Consider the following 15,097-nt stretch of genomic DNA (forward strand, 5'->3'; position numbering starts at 1 on the left):
GATCATGGTGATGGTTTCACAGGTGAATACATGCCAACTCTTATCTAATTGTTCTCTTTAAATAGAATGTCAACGATAACTCAATAAAGTTGTTTTTAAAAAACACAGAAAAGAGCGGGCGCCTATAGTCCCAGCTACTCAGGGGGCTGAGGCAGGAGAATGGCATGAACCCAGGAGGCAGAGCTTGCAGTGAGCAGAGATCGAGCCATGCACTCCAGCCTGGGCGACTGAGTGAGACTCTGTCTCCAAAAAAAAAAAAAAACCACACACAGAAAAGAAACTGGTCTGGGTAACAAATGATTTCTTGGAAAGCAGACTGTCAGCATCGTTTAGAGTTATAAACTGTAACTTTGTCTAAACTTAGAAACTGCCTTTGTGTTTAAAGTTTTAGTGAAAAGTTATATGAAACAGAGATGTGAACTTTCACTTTGTCTGAGACTCAGGAGAAATGCCCTCGGGAGGCGCCCCCCGGAGCCTTCCTTGCTCACCAGGCTCACTTCCTTTCTTTCACAATTTGTTCAAGAACTTACACGTTCATGTACCTACTTGGAGGCTCTGGCAATACATTTTTACCCTTTTGAATAACCTATATATTTTTTAAATGTCTCATCTTAATACATTCTTTCGTTTCCATGGAAAAAATTTAATATTTATTATATGTCCCCCTTGGAATTTAACAGTAAAATAAACACTTCAAACATAAAACAACATAGCCAAAGAAAGAAATATCCAATATTTCAAAACCTAAAAGATGCCATCCCCTGAAGATATCTCATACAATCAATTTCTTAGGCATTTCCTTCAGTCTTAAAAACATCCTAAGTGTCTAAAAGTTCCTTCCTAAAATTAATAATTGTACTGATAACAAATACAGAATACTTATGTCTCCAGCCCCATTATGTGGCTGTAGAAAAATCATGAAAAACATATATTTCTATGTATGACTATAAAGCTGGGAAGATATGCTATAAACCTCAATTCTCACTACTTTTCATTCTGATTGATAGAAAACTTTATATGTTTAGAATGAGCCTAAGCACACTGCCAATACTTTGTGACTCTAAAACCTCCATCACTCAATTGAAGACTACCGGAAGACTACAGCTTCAACTGACTTACATTATTAACAAAAGAACCTAGAGGTTTTGTTTACCAATTACAAACTGAATGCATGGTAAAGTTTAATACCTCACTGCAAAACTGATATTATACTCTTTACAAACAAGATTAGGATACTAATTAAATGTATGAATTTAGGCTGAGCTGGTGGCTCAAGCCTATAATCCCAGCACTTTGGGAGGCTAAAGTGGGTGGATTGCTTGAGTGTGAGACCAAGCTGGGCAACACAGCAAAACCCTGTCTGTATACAAAAATACAAAAATTAGCCAGGCACTGTGGCATGCACCTGTAGTCTCAGCTACTTGGGAGGCTGAGGCGGGGGGAATCACTTAAGCCTCGGAGGTGGTGGTTGCAGTGAGCTGTGTTTTTGCCACTACATTCCAGCCTGGGTGACAGAGTTAGACCCTCTCTCTCAAAAAAAGTACAAATTCACATGTACATGACTTAAAAATCGTAATTCAGGCCAGGCGCAGAGGCTCACGCCTGTAATCCCAGCAGTTTGGGAGGCTGAAGTGGGCGGTACATGAGGTCAAGAGATTGAGACCATCCTGGCTAACATGGTGAAACCCTGTCTCTATGAAAAAATACAAAAATTAGCTAGTGGTGGCGTGCACCTGTAGTCCCAGCTACTCTGGAGGCTGAGGCAGCAGAATCGCTTGAACCTGGGAGGTGGAGATTGCAGTGAGCCAAGATCGCACCACTGCACTCCAGCCTGGGTGACAAGCAAAACTCCACCTCCAAAAAAAAAAAAAAAAAAATCATAATTCATTAATGATATGGAGCATGAACTACAATGGGTCATGAAGATATTCATTTTCATACACGGTAAGATTAACTTTGAGCTTTTTGTACGAAAACATCTACTTTATGAACTTAAATCTGGCTAAAACCACTGAATTAAATTTTCACATTTATGAGAATTATCATAGTTAATCATTAAAAAAAAACCCTCACTCAATCCATGAAAATACTCAGAAAACAATACTGAAAACGTAGGCTCCCAAGTCATCACATCACAAATAAAGCTATTATTACCTGTGCCTAAATTAAGGGCAGTGCCGAAAATAAAGAAAACTGATTACTCACGATGGTCATAAAACCCATGCCAGTCGGAAGTGACACTTGGACCCCAGTTACTCCACAGAGAACTACAATGTACAAGTTAATGGCAACAGGATTACATCTGATTCCCTTTTCCCCCAGTATGAGAGCATCAGGGTCTCACTAAGGGTCACAGGTCACCATGTTCGGCTGTCTCTTTCTTTGGTCACCAATGCAAAGACAATATTCAGTGGAATTTACAAAGGGCTAGTTTGTTTATGAATAGGCTCCCACAGAGGTTTTCAAATTGCTTGGTGCAGCTCCTTGAAGGGATAGGGATCCAGGAGTGCTAACTGTGGGGGAGCAGTGGAGAGTCCATATAAATATATATTTATGTGTATGAATTCATAGAGAGACGCATTCAAGGATGGGTAATAAACTGTTAATGGGTAAACATCTCAGGATAGAAGAATTTCAAGTGAACTTTAATTTCTCTTTAATCTCAAATTATTTTCAATGAGAATATGTAACTTGTTTTTCATCACAGGAGGGAAAACTAAGAAAAAGTTGACTACGACAAGAGTCTGAGACAATCCAGGAAAAGGCCTCCAGGTATAGAAACATGCCCAGATTCCTTAAGAGTGCAGGACATCAACCCCACTGGAGGGTCTGCAGACTCAGAGGCATAGAGGAAAATCAAGGGGGAGTCAAGAGGAGGAAACTGATGAAAGCCAAAGTGAATCAACTATTTGAGTGAAAACCCCCAGGGCTGAATAACAGTGTATCTCCCAGCTGCAGAGATAATGTGGTTCCCATCATCATATCAGGGTAGGACAGGGGGGTATGAATGTTGGCAGCATAGTGTTTCACACGAATGTACTCACTTGGCCTGAATCTTAAAAAGAAAATGACCCAAACAAAGACATCACAGGTCAGAATTTGAAAAGATAGCCAGGAACAAAATTTCTGTTTAGTGGTAATTTTACAAAGCAGACTTTCTAGAAAGCTAATTTTCAAATTTGTAGGGGGAGGGTAAGAAAGCATGCTATGTATTAGATTAAGCTATTCAAAAAAGATATATTTCTAGTTAGCTTCAGTTCAGCATTAGTCTTTTAAATAAAAATTCATAGTTCAAGTTTGATGGTTATAGCCAGATGCAAACTTTTTTTTAAGTATAATTAATGCTATAATGAAGACTCATCTATTAAGAATGGATTAGAGTAGCTAATATTCTCCAGGAGAAGGTAGAGGGGTATCATAGATGAGCATGCCATATATTCTAAAACGTTCCTTGAAAATGTTTAAAACAAACCCACATTTAAAGCACTTCTATTACTGAGAAAATTAAGTCAAATATAATGCTAAATAATTGGGGCATGGCTTTACTAATACTACTAGTTGAGTGGTGTATAATACTGCAGAACAAGGGAATTTCTAATTGATTTGGTCTAGTTTGAGCTAATTATCAAAACCAAAATTATTCAAACTTCTACAGTGTTAATTGATTCAGTATATTATACAATCTAATTTATAACTGTAGCCTCTCTCTAAAGAGTATCCAACTCTTGAACTCTCTCAAATTGCTAAACACTTTCCTATATTCAAACAACGCAGGGCCTTGAGACTTTTGGGTGCTGCCTTGTGGCAAATGTGGCCCCTGCCCTCATGGACACACAATCTGGAGCAAGGGAGGGAAGTCAAAACGCTAGAATGTTAGAAAACCATCAATTTTATATGTGAACACTAATACTAGTACTATAACATGTATCATATGTACAGTCAGGCCAGCCTGTGTCACCCGACAAAAGTGTCCAGTCAGAAAGTTGGAACCAGTATTTCTCAGGCAATGAATTTTGGTTTGAATCAGTGATAATGAAGAGTCTGAGAAAAACGTAAACCTTGATGCTGCTAATATTCATCAATGAATTACCTAGCAGTACTGTTAAATTATTTGTAATTCAAAAAGCCTCTTTTGTTTGGAAAGACATTAATTATTACTACAACCCATTCTAAGGCTAGCTAGTAGTTACTGATAAACTGTACCCAAAGGAACAGTATTTTAGAGGATACAGAAGGATAAGAGAAAAATCCAGTAGCGTTTGGAGTTACCAATGAAAATTCTCAACAGAGGCCGGGCATGGTGGCTCACGCCTGTAATCCCAGCACTTCAGCAGACCAAGGAGGGGGCGGATCATTTGAGGTCAGGAGTTCGAGATCAACCTGGCCAACATGGTGAAACCCTGTCTCTACCAAAAAATACAAAAAATTAGCCAAGTGTGGCCATGCACGCCTGTAATCCCAAATTACAGGGTGGGGGTGGGGTGATGCTGAGGCAGGAGAATCACTTGAACCTAAGGGTGCGGAGGTTGCAGTGAGCCCGAGATCACGCCACTGTACTCCAGCCTGGGCGACAGAGCAAGGCTCCATCTCAAAAAAAAAAAAAAAAAAAAAAAGGAAAAGAAAATTCTCATCAGAACAGTAATAGAAAATAATAGCTCTGCATAAAGTGGTGGGACAATGTAATTCACAATCACTATTCAGTAATACGCAATTTGTCACTACTTGAGGAGAAAACAATGTCAATGATGAAGAATATAGCTGGTACTAAACCAGACTGAAAAATTCAAAATGTTAAAACAAAACAAAACAAAAAAGAAATGGATGATCCAGAACAGTTAATTCTGTATTTTGAAATGACAATAGTAAGAAACCATTGTTTTTCATTCAAGATCATAAATTCATACACAACTATGTACCATAACCCTTTAGAACCCTTCTGGAAAAGTGTTATGTAAATTCACAGTGCTTCTGAGAGTATAAGAGAGAAAAATGTCCTCTTTGCTATGCTGCTCATGTGACTCTAGTCTAGAGGCTTGGAGACCTGGGCTCCCTCAAGTCTTGTTTTTACCATTAACTGGTTCTTAAGCAAGAACCAGCCTCTTAATTCACACTAGGAGATGATCTGTAAACGAATTCCTTTCCTGTTCAACTATGAAGTTCAAATGAGATAATATATATAACCTTAACTTTGAAAACTATAAATGTCTCACAAAAGCACAGTATTACCTGTGAGAGTGCATGTGTCTACATGTACAGTTGTGTACATGTGATGGTCCAGTGGAAAATAAAAACTTCAGAATAACAGTTATAGTAAACCTGTACTGAGCATCAGTTATATGGTAGGTACTGAGCCATTTTCCTGCATGATCTCAATTAGTCTTTTTTCTTTTACATTTTTAATTGACAAATAATTGTATTAAGTCTTTGTAACAGCTTTATGAGGTATGAACCATTCACTACCTTTCTCATTTTAAATACGAGATACCTGAAGCCTAAAGAAGTGAAGTAACTTGTCCCAAATTAAACAGAGCTAGTGTATGTGACTCCTGAGTGTATGCTCTTAACCACTGGGAAATAACTAAACATACAGGTATAAAATGAAGAGGCTTGGAGTGTGGCTTTCCGTTTGTTCATTCTGAATCTCCAGCACATCACAGGAGTGCCTGAGTTACAGCGAGAAATGTGTGTGTTTCCACCAACACCTTTTATGATAACCAGCAAATTCTGGACTTGAAGGATAAAAAGAGAAATCTTTTACATATCAATAAGCAAAGAGGGAATCCAGAAAGAATGTACCCTTTTTATTATAAAGGATAGTTGGCAATGAGAAACTGGAACCTTAAAAAAATGCAGACATCCTTTCATTGTTCCTATTCAAACTGAATCAACTTTATCAGTTCAATCCTGTTTGGTGGAAATCAAACCAAAAGAAAATGTAAAAGCATTGCTTGGAAAGCTAATATAACATTCTTCAGGCATTTCTGATTAACCAAATGCCAATGAGATGTGGATGTAAAACCAGTGATAAATGAGGAATTTCACAATGAATAATAAAAAATAGTTTCAAAGGCAGGCTTAGATTCTCGTTTTTTAACCATCAATTAAAAAAAAAAAGTCATCCTGACCATAAAAATTTTGGTACCACCATATATGTACCCCCCTAAACATAAATAAACTTACCTTTGGTTTTTTGATCAGCAGCCTGAAAAAAAAAAAAAAAGAAAGAAACTCTTTAGGAATAATGTGTAGAATGTACACATCTATGAAAGTTTATAAGCAAACTTTTAGTATTGAAAATTTTTAAAATGAGTTTTTGCCCAGTTAATTTATGACAATTTATTAGTGGGAAAAATGTGTAACTGTCTACATGCCGTTGATTTCATATCAATATTAATCTAAAGGCACAAAATTCTATCTGGAGCTCATTTAAACTCTGTAATTTTAACAGGCTCTAACAGGTATACAGTTTAAACTACAAGATACATTAAACTAGGTAAGAACAAAGACAAATGGCATAACTTGGTATTTTATATGCCAAAAAATTCAAGCTTGACTATAAAGTTTACAGTAGGGCTTTTATTTTTAATTTTTACTAATAGGATTCATAAAAGAACATTTGCCAAAGCTGCAAAAACAAACAAACAAACAAACAAACAAACAACATTTCTAGCTTTTCTAATAAGATCAGTTGAATGGCCCTTTCTTCATTTATTAGACATGGTTGTTCAGGACAGTTCATTTTAAGTAGAACAACATGGACACACGTTACTACCAGCAACTAAAACACAGCTTCCTTAAAACACAGCTCTAACACTTCCACTTCCAAGTTAGACATTTATGGTTGTCACCTGTATTTATTTCACTGGTAGAATATCTATTATTTGATAATTATAGACTTGGCGTATTGATTTAAAATGTAACAGAATGAAACCTTGTCATGTAATGGCTATGATGATGCAAATGAGACACACAATGATACAAAGACAATGAAGTAGGAACTTCAGCCAAACCTTTTTCTGAGCACCTTCCTTCTTTTTCTTTTCTTCCTGCTTTTTCTTTTTCTTTTCTTCCATCAAACGTTCCTCTTCTTGTGTTTCTTGCTCTTTCTCCCTATTAAATACAAAGAAAACTAGTATAAGTTTGATGATCATGTTAAGTCAAACAATGAAAAAGTATTAGCTGCTTCAAGTCTTAAGTCAGAATTTCGCATATGGAATACAGAAGGACCCTCTGAAAAGGTGCTAGAAAGGGACACTTCCCTAACAGCACTGCAGGTTGCCCTGACTTCTTCAGTAGCCAGCTGTCTCATTCATTCAGCCCACATTGTTGAACACTAACCCATCATCAGGCATTGCTGGGGATAAAGGCATGATATGGAGTAAGATACAACTCCTACACTCAAATAGTCTGTATTTGAGAAACACAGACCAGTATTACTCAAAGTACTATCTCAGGGACCACCATCATTAGAATCATCAGGGTACCTATTAAAAAACATAGATTCCTAGTTTCCACCTTAGCAAAACCAAATCAGAATCTTTGGAGGTGATTCTTATGCACGCTATAATTATGTTTGTTTGATAAGCCAATTTTATTAAAAATAAAGATTCCACACAGCATGGTGAGCTAGTATAAAGATACACTGGGACACAACATAGAGCAATTCTGCTCAGAAGGGGTCACAGCAGCCTATGAGCTAGTGCTGAAAACCTGTAAAGGAGTTTGGCTGGATAGGGTGTTATGTCAGTGACCGAGTCATCGACTATTTGCTCCAAAGTCACCCTTAAACACTTGCTCTGCAATAATGACGGAGTTCCTTTAAACAAATCTCCTTTCAGTGAGTACAACATGGAGCTTTCTCAGTAGAGGGCACCCTAGGGACACTGCAGGACGAAGGTGCCCTTCTGCTGTTTCTAGCTGCTGGGGGAAGTGGGGGTAGGCGTGTGGGTGTGAGGCCACCCTCCAACGGCTCCAGCCATGGGCCCAGCATGGGCGGTTTCTCAGCAACCTTGTGGCTCTGGTGTGGTCTAGTGTCATCTTCTCATGACCATATCAACACAGACACTGTGGGCTCAGGTCTTCTATCACTCACCCCATCCACAGATTTGTCCCTTGTGATCCTCCCTAGCCTTGGGGAGGGGCCTCCTTCCAAAGTTGGTCCTTCCCTGGACACTTTCCTCAGGCCTAGGTACCATATAGTTTTCTATAGCTACCCTTTTATCACAGTTTAATTATTCCTTAAATCAAACTTTCCTTGTCTATATCACTGTGTAGTTTCTAAATCCTAGTTGGACCCAGACTGATACAGACAGGAAGGATTTAACACACTATGCAGAAGTAAAAACATACACAAAAGTCTCAGCAAAACATCATCATCCACCCATCAATGTTTTGAATTTATTAATTTTGGAGTTTTTAATTTGTAAATGTGTTTTCTATACAACTACATGCATAAGGAATTTCAATCTAGTGTCAGCTAATCCATATTTAAATAACTATCATAAGAAAAATTTAAATTACATGGTGGTGGGTGTGTCTTAATGAATATTTTTCTTTAAACAGTGGTTCTCAGTCTTTGTCCTTCAGAATTACCTGAAGAGCTTCAAAAATCTCCAATGGCTGCAACCCATGCCAGGGAAATCTCTGGGAAAGGAACTCGAGCACTGGCAGTTTTTAAAGCTTCCAGATGTGACTCCATTTTCAATCAAGGTTGAGAAAACACTGTTTTTAAAGGAGGTGTGCACGTGTATCCAGTTTGGAAAATGATTATTCATTGTATTAGATGATACCTTCCAGGGATGTTTTCATGCTAAAAGGCACAGAGACACCAAGAAATCTGCACTTATAGCCTTCTTATAAGGGACAGGCAACCCCTGTGAGTGATGGTTTTGCTATTATCAGGCTGAAGCTAAAATCTAGGGAAAAAGTGAACAAAAACCAAGCACATAGTAACTGGCCACTGCTATTGTTATATTTCCTTAATCTACAGCACAATAAGACCCTTAAGCTACCTCCCAATATTACACTTAATAAAGTAGACAATATAAGCTAACTTTTAAAAGATATTTAATAAATGGAATAAACATGATTTTTGCTTAATTCTATTAATCTACAAATTAGTTAGAGCTAGCTATTCCCTCAGCAACACAGTTCAGATTTTACTTTAACGGTAAAATAGAATGTTGTAAATAAAGAGCCCAAGTAGCCATGAGATCTCACACTTTCTTACCTGTGTTCATGTTTATATGACAAAGCCTAATTCAGATATTTGCTCTTTAACAAAGTTTCTCTAATGTCCCCCTAGCTGCTTAGCAGTAATCTCTTCTAGCTCCAATCCTGTGTTCAATTTCTGCTATTTTTCATTAATAATTTTTTAAAATATCAACATCTAATCACATTTTTACTTTATAAATAGAGTTTTGGGTATCTTTAAGAAACTTCTATGACTATTTTTCACTTAATGATATACTGCAGTATGCATGGGGAGGCTAAGTTTGTTCACATCTCTACATGATACGCTTAATCCTGCTATTTCTTGATTCATTTTTAATTTTTATTTTATTTTTTTGAGACAGAGTCTCACTCTGTCACCCAGGCTGGAGTGCAGTAGCACAATCTTGGCTCACTGCAACCTCTAACTCCTGGGCTTAAGCTATCATCCGACCTTGGCCTCCCGAGTAGCTGCGGTTACAGGTGGGCGCCACCACACCCAGCTAATTTTTGTATTTTTGTAAAGACGAGGTTTCTCCATGTTGCTCAGGCTAGTCTCAAACTCCTAACCTCAAGTGATCCACCCACCTCGGCCTCCCAAAGTGCTGGGATTACAGGTGTGAGCCACCAAATCCGGCCTAATCTGAGACCTTAACAGTTTAATTCCTGTAATGATGACTGTGGATTTGGCTCTTATATCACACTCATCACTATTTTTAGTTAAATCAATAAACGGCATCTACTTTATAAAGAATATGCAAATGTGGTTGGGTGCTGTGGCTCACGTTTGTAATCCCAGCACTTTGGGAGGCCGAGGTGGGCAGATCACTTGAGACCGGCCTGGCCAACATGGCAAAACCCCATCTCTACTAAAAATACAAAAATTAGCCGGACGTGGTGGTGCCTGCCTGTAGTCCCAGCTACTTGGGAGGCTGAGGCAGGAGAAATCACTTGAACCGGGAGGTGGAGGTTGCAGTGAGCTGAGATCACACCACTCCACTCCACTCCAGAGGGAGACTCCATCTAAAAAAATATGTAAATGTTTGCTACAGAACTACGTAGTATACTGTGATTACATTTTATTTTTTGTGTAACTTTTTTCTACAGCTCCAAATTGTTCCTTCTTTTCCTCTGTTTTCCTGGCAAAAATTGTTTTTGTTTTTTATGCCTCTCTTCTCACCTCAAGTTAAAAACAGCACTCTTAGACCCCCTTTCCAGAGGCTTCAGCGCAGCTCTGTCTGGGTTGGGAGCACTCTGCTAGAGCTTTCTTACAGCCTGAAGTTACATTTCTTTGTAGTAAAATAGATATTACGTAACACTTACCATCTTAAGCATTTTAAAATATAAGTTCATTAGTGCTACATTCACATTGTTGTACAACCAATCTCCAGAACTCTTTTCATCTTGCAAAACTGAAACTCTGTCCCTATTAAACAGCAACTCTCCATTCCCCTCTCCCCAGCCACCACTCTACTTTGTCTCTATAAATTTGACTACTCCAGGGACCTCACTGTGGTTCTGAGTTGCAATTCCTTAATGTTTAGTGACATTGAGCATCTTTTCATATGTAGTTGGCCATTTGCATATTTTTTAAGGAGTCTATAGTTATTCTCTTATCATAAAACTTCCGTTTGGATCACTGCATGATTTCTATCCAACCCAGGCTGATACAGTGGAAAGGTGGAACAGATTAAGCAGGAACAATGGTACATATAACAGACATCATCACCCACCCATTAATGTTGATACAAATTTCTTAACTCAGTCATCCCATGACTACTTCTCCTTGATTTACTCCCTCAATTCGGTGAAAAACATTCAAGTATCTTTTCCAGAAAGGGTGGGGGGAAGTCAATTTTTAGAGGCAATGCATGTCTAAAGATAGTTTCAGGGTACCTTTCTATGTGACTGGTGGCTTGGCTTGGCTGAATATAAACACTCCAGGCTGAAGGTCAGTTTTGAAGACCTGGTGTCACTGTATGCTAGCATCCAGTCACATTCAAGAGAAATATGATGTCATTCTGCTTTTCAGTCCTTTTTAGGTGATTTTTTTTTTCTTTTTTTAAGACAGGGTCTTGCTCTCTGACCCAGGTTAGAGTATGGCTCACTGCAGTCTCAACCTCCTGGACTCAAGTGATCCTCACCTCAGTCTTCTGAATAGCTGGGACTACAGGTGTGCGCCACCACGTCCAGCTAATTTTAAAATTTTTCGTAGAGATGGGGTCTTGCTATGTTGCCCAGTCTGGTCTCAAATTCCTGGGCTCAAGCAATCTCCTGCCCTGGCCTCCCAAAGTGCTGGGATTACCAGTGTGAGGCACCAAGCCTGGCCATGCTTTATTTTTTCCACTTGATCCCTAGGGTTCTGAAATTCCAGGGTGATGTGTCTTTTCTCCCCCATTATTTGTGTGTGGCATTTGGCTGATGCTTTTAGCTCATACCTTTCAGTTCTTTATTTTCTTGAAAACACCTTCCTTCTGTTTCTACATAACAACATACTGAACCTCCTGGATTGATCACCTGTAACTGTGTTGTTTCTCTTATGTTTTCTACTCTTTTTTAATTGGTGCTTCTATCTTGAGGGTGCTTGATTCAACTTGATCTTCTAATCCTTCTGCTGAGTTTTTTATTGTGATGTTTAAAATTGTTAACTTTCTTGTGCTCTTGAATGCTCCTTTTCCACAACACCCTCTTCTTGTTTTAGGTAAGCAAAATCATCTCTATTATTTTCTCTGAAAATCTTCTAAGTTTTCTGCATATCTTTGTTCCTTCCCTGGATGCCTCTTCCCTTAGATTCTCTCTGATCTGAAAGCCTTTCCACAACTCTGTAGTAATCCTTGGTTGTCTGTTCAGGCACTGAAATACCAATTAGGGGCTTTGTATGTATGGGCTGGATTTCCTCCACGGTGGGTTCTGCTTTAGGGATATTAGGTAGGGAACTGGCTGTTTTACTAGCGCAGCCTCAAATGCCAAAACATGCAGTTTCCCCCCCAATCACCAGGGTGCTATAGCATTAGCTAATAGACCCTAACCACCCAGAATTGCTCCACTGCTAAAATTTTAGATGCCACTATCCCACATTCTGACCATAACTTCCTATTGTTATCACTATTTCCACAGCACCTATTTTTTGTCCTCACTGAATCTTCCCATTTCCTGACTCTTCCTTTTTCTTCTAAGCTATTTTAATCACTTCTTTTCCTACAGAGTCTACACCTCAAACCCATCTCATATGTTCACTAATTCAATCACTGAGGAACTACACAACTAACATGCGCTATTTGTTGTAGTAACCACCAGGGACGAAAAGAAGGATGGAGGGAGGGAGGTGGGGACCGATTCATGTAATAAGTATTTTCTGAATAAAAGCTTTGTTTATTTTTGTAAACAGAGATGGCATTGTACTATGTTGTCCAGGCTAGTCTCGAACTCCTGGCCTCAAGTGATCCTCCCAAAGTGCTGGGATTACAGGTGTGGGCCTCTGCACCCAGCCTGAACAATAGCTTTATAAGTGCTCTGGGATTATAGAAGGAAGCAAGATAAGAATACATACACTTTCAAGGATATTTACATAAATGAGTAAAACAAATTATCGCTATTACAACGACAACAAGTACAAAATGCAGTGAGAATGTGACAAGATGAACATCTGCATCTGTCTGGGCACTGGCCTCCTGCTTAGGCTATTTTTCTGTTACAGTTGGGGAGCCAAATGTCCTGGCTTTAAACAAGATTATGAGCTTCCTCCGGCCTCTGGGCTATAAGTGCCTTGGTAGGAGGACTCTGTCTCTGCGGCCCTGAGAAGAATCTGTTACCCTTTAGGGCATTTCTGGTACCAATTTCTGGTATATAATCTCAGCTGAAATTTACAGTGCAGAAAATCTGTAAGTTTCTCTTTCAAGGAAAACTTTATTTTCTGATATGATCAAGTAGTATTTAAAAAGTTACTGTCTACCTTGCACAGTAAGATTATAAATTTGGATTTGAAAAGTGTTTTCACCTACTAAAAGAAGAAAAAAACATATGTATCAATTAAACGGAGAGTCAATTCATATTTTTTCTAAGTTGTAAAATAAATTTATAAGTCAAGAAGCAAGGAGAATAAAGAATAAAGAAAAGGAATGGCAAGGCTGGGAGAATTTTACTTTTTAATCACAGAACATTTTCTTTTTAAAATTACGTTTAAATATACATGATCAACATACATTTGTAAATATAATCTTATCGTGCTTTTCCCCCCAGGACAATATTTGCTTTCCTGTTGCTGACATGCTTGGCATCCCTTACCCACTCTTTCTCCCCCTTCCATATCCATGTCAAATATCTCCTCCCCATGATGACCCACATTAAAACCACCTCGTTCATATCTTTCCGTTTTTGTCCCTGCTCGTGTAACTGTATGAAAACATAAATACTTATACATTTTTACAAACATTTTATTGGATCATTGTTGGCATAACTGGGATTATGTTATAGAAACTTTTTTGCATCTTGCTGTTCTCATTCAATACTTGCAGGGAAGGAGGATCCTCCCTTCTCTCTCCCTCCCCCTACTGAGAGGTCCAATCTGTTATTTCTAATGGCTCCATAATGTACCATGGGGCAAATGTTATCATATTATTCAGTCATTCTTCTATTCATACATATTCACTTCCTTTCCAGTTTACTGCCACTGCAAAGAACTCCAACTGCCCTACCCAGCTCTGCTGAAGAGAACAGCATCCCTTCGATTGGTGTTTCAGCTTATGTTTCAGTAGCAATGGGAACTAGGTAAGGAGGAAATCTGATATGGGCTCAACTGCTGGGCCCCGAGCAAGTCTGAAGGGCCAAATTGGATATAAATTACTATATCTCATATGGTGAGGCATACTATAATGGATCCCTCTGTACTGAGTTTTATTAGGAAGAAAACGTTTTTTAATAACATGGGTTTTCCATTTGTTTCTTTTATTCTCAAGTAATTTAGCAAACACAAGATTAGGAGGCTCTGGGTAGAAAAAGGAGCAACACTCATATTTTGGAGGCAACTAGGAGGAGGAAGGGGTGAGAAGAAGATTTCCCACAAATGGGCCTCTGTGGGTATCATTTTGGTGTTTCTAGTTAAACTGTAGATTTTCCCAGAGAAACAATGATTTACTTTTGTTTCAGAGGGTCTGATGGAGAAAGAGAAATAATGATTCAAAAGGTGAAATTATATAGGTAGACTGGGAATCCAGTCACCTCATGCAAAACTATTCTGGATGAAAAATGTTACAAATTACCAGTCTTTTTGTTAGTTGATTACTTCCTATATTTGTAAAAGAAGAAAATTCAATAAAAGAGGGCAGGGGCCTATTTTTGTCTTTGAGGTTTAGTTATCAGACATTGTAAATGTTTCTCATCCTTAGTTTCACCTACAAAGAACACCATTGCCTATATACTCTGAAGTTATACTGGCTAGACTTCAATGTCATGTCCTCAAAATATTCACTAATTTGTGTGTGTGGGGGGGAGCGGGCAGAGGGAGAAGGAGAGAGAGTGTGTGTGTGTTACATGCCACTATTTTGAAACTGACTAATTCTATTAGAATTTCCTTTCACTGTTTATGTTAGGAAGGGCTGGTAAAATGTTATCAGACAAAATTAAAAAGAGAAGGGATGGAAATGGTATGCTATGCACTTGTCATAGAAATAGTTAAGGTCTTAATTTATTCAACATGTATTTGACTACCTGCTATGTGCAGGAAATATTTGCTAGACTTTTGTGGACAGTATGAGAAGGATAAGACAAAATAGTCTCAGCCTTGAGCATAAAATCTAAAAGGAAAGACAAGGTAAAGCTTTAATTATATTTAAAACTCTATAGACTATGGAAAGAAACAGAATAGAGAGTATGCTTGAGATTTAGAGTC

At 38.3% G+C, this 15,097-nt stretch overlaps 1 protein-coding gene across 8 annotated transcripts in view; it reads right to left on the minus strand.

Annotated features, from left to right (window-relative positions):
* TNRC6C (trinucleotide repeat containing adaptor 6C) overlaps positions 1-15,097 on the minus strand; it is a 264,335-nt gene that overhangs the window by 100,140 nt on the left and 149,098 nt on the right. For all 8 annotated transcript variants that reach the window (XM_050764151.1, XM_050764144.1, XM_050764143.1 and 5 more), the window contains 2 exons: positions 7,011-7,110; positions 6,181-6,202 (listed from right to left, as the gene is read on the minus strand). In XM_050764151.1, the coding sequence (XP_050620108.1) occupies positions 6,181-6,202; positions 7,011-7,073 (85 nt within the window). In that variant the 5' untranslated portion in view covers positions 7,074-7,110. The remainder of the gene's footprint in view (positions 1-6,180; positions 6,203-7,010; positions 7,111-15,097) is intronic.

This window comes from Macaca thibetana, chromosome 16 (assembly GCF_024542745.1).
Source record: "Macaca thibetana thibetana isolate TM-01 chromosome 16, ASM2454274v1, whole genome shotgun sequence".
In the NCBI taxonomy this organism is placed as follows: domain Eukaryota; kingdom Metazoa; phylum Chordata; class Mammalia; order Primates; family Cercopithecidae; genus Macaca; species Macaca thibetana.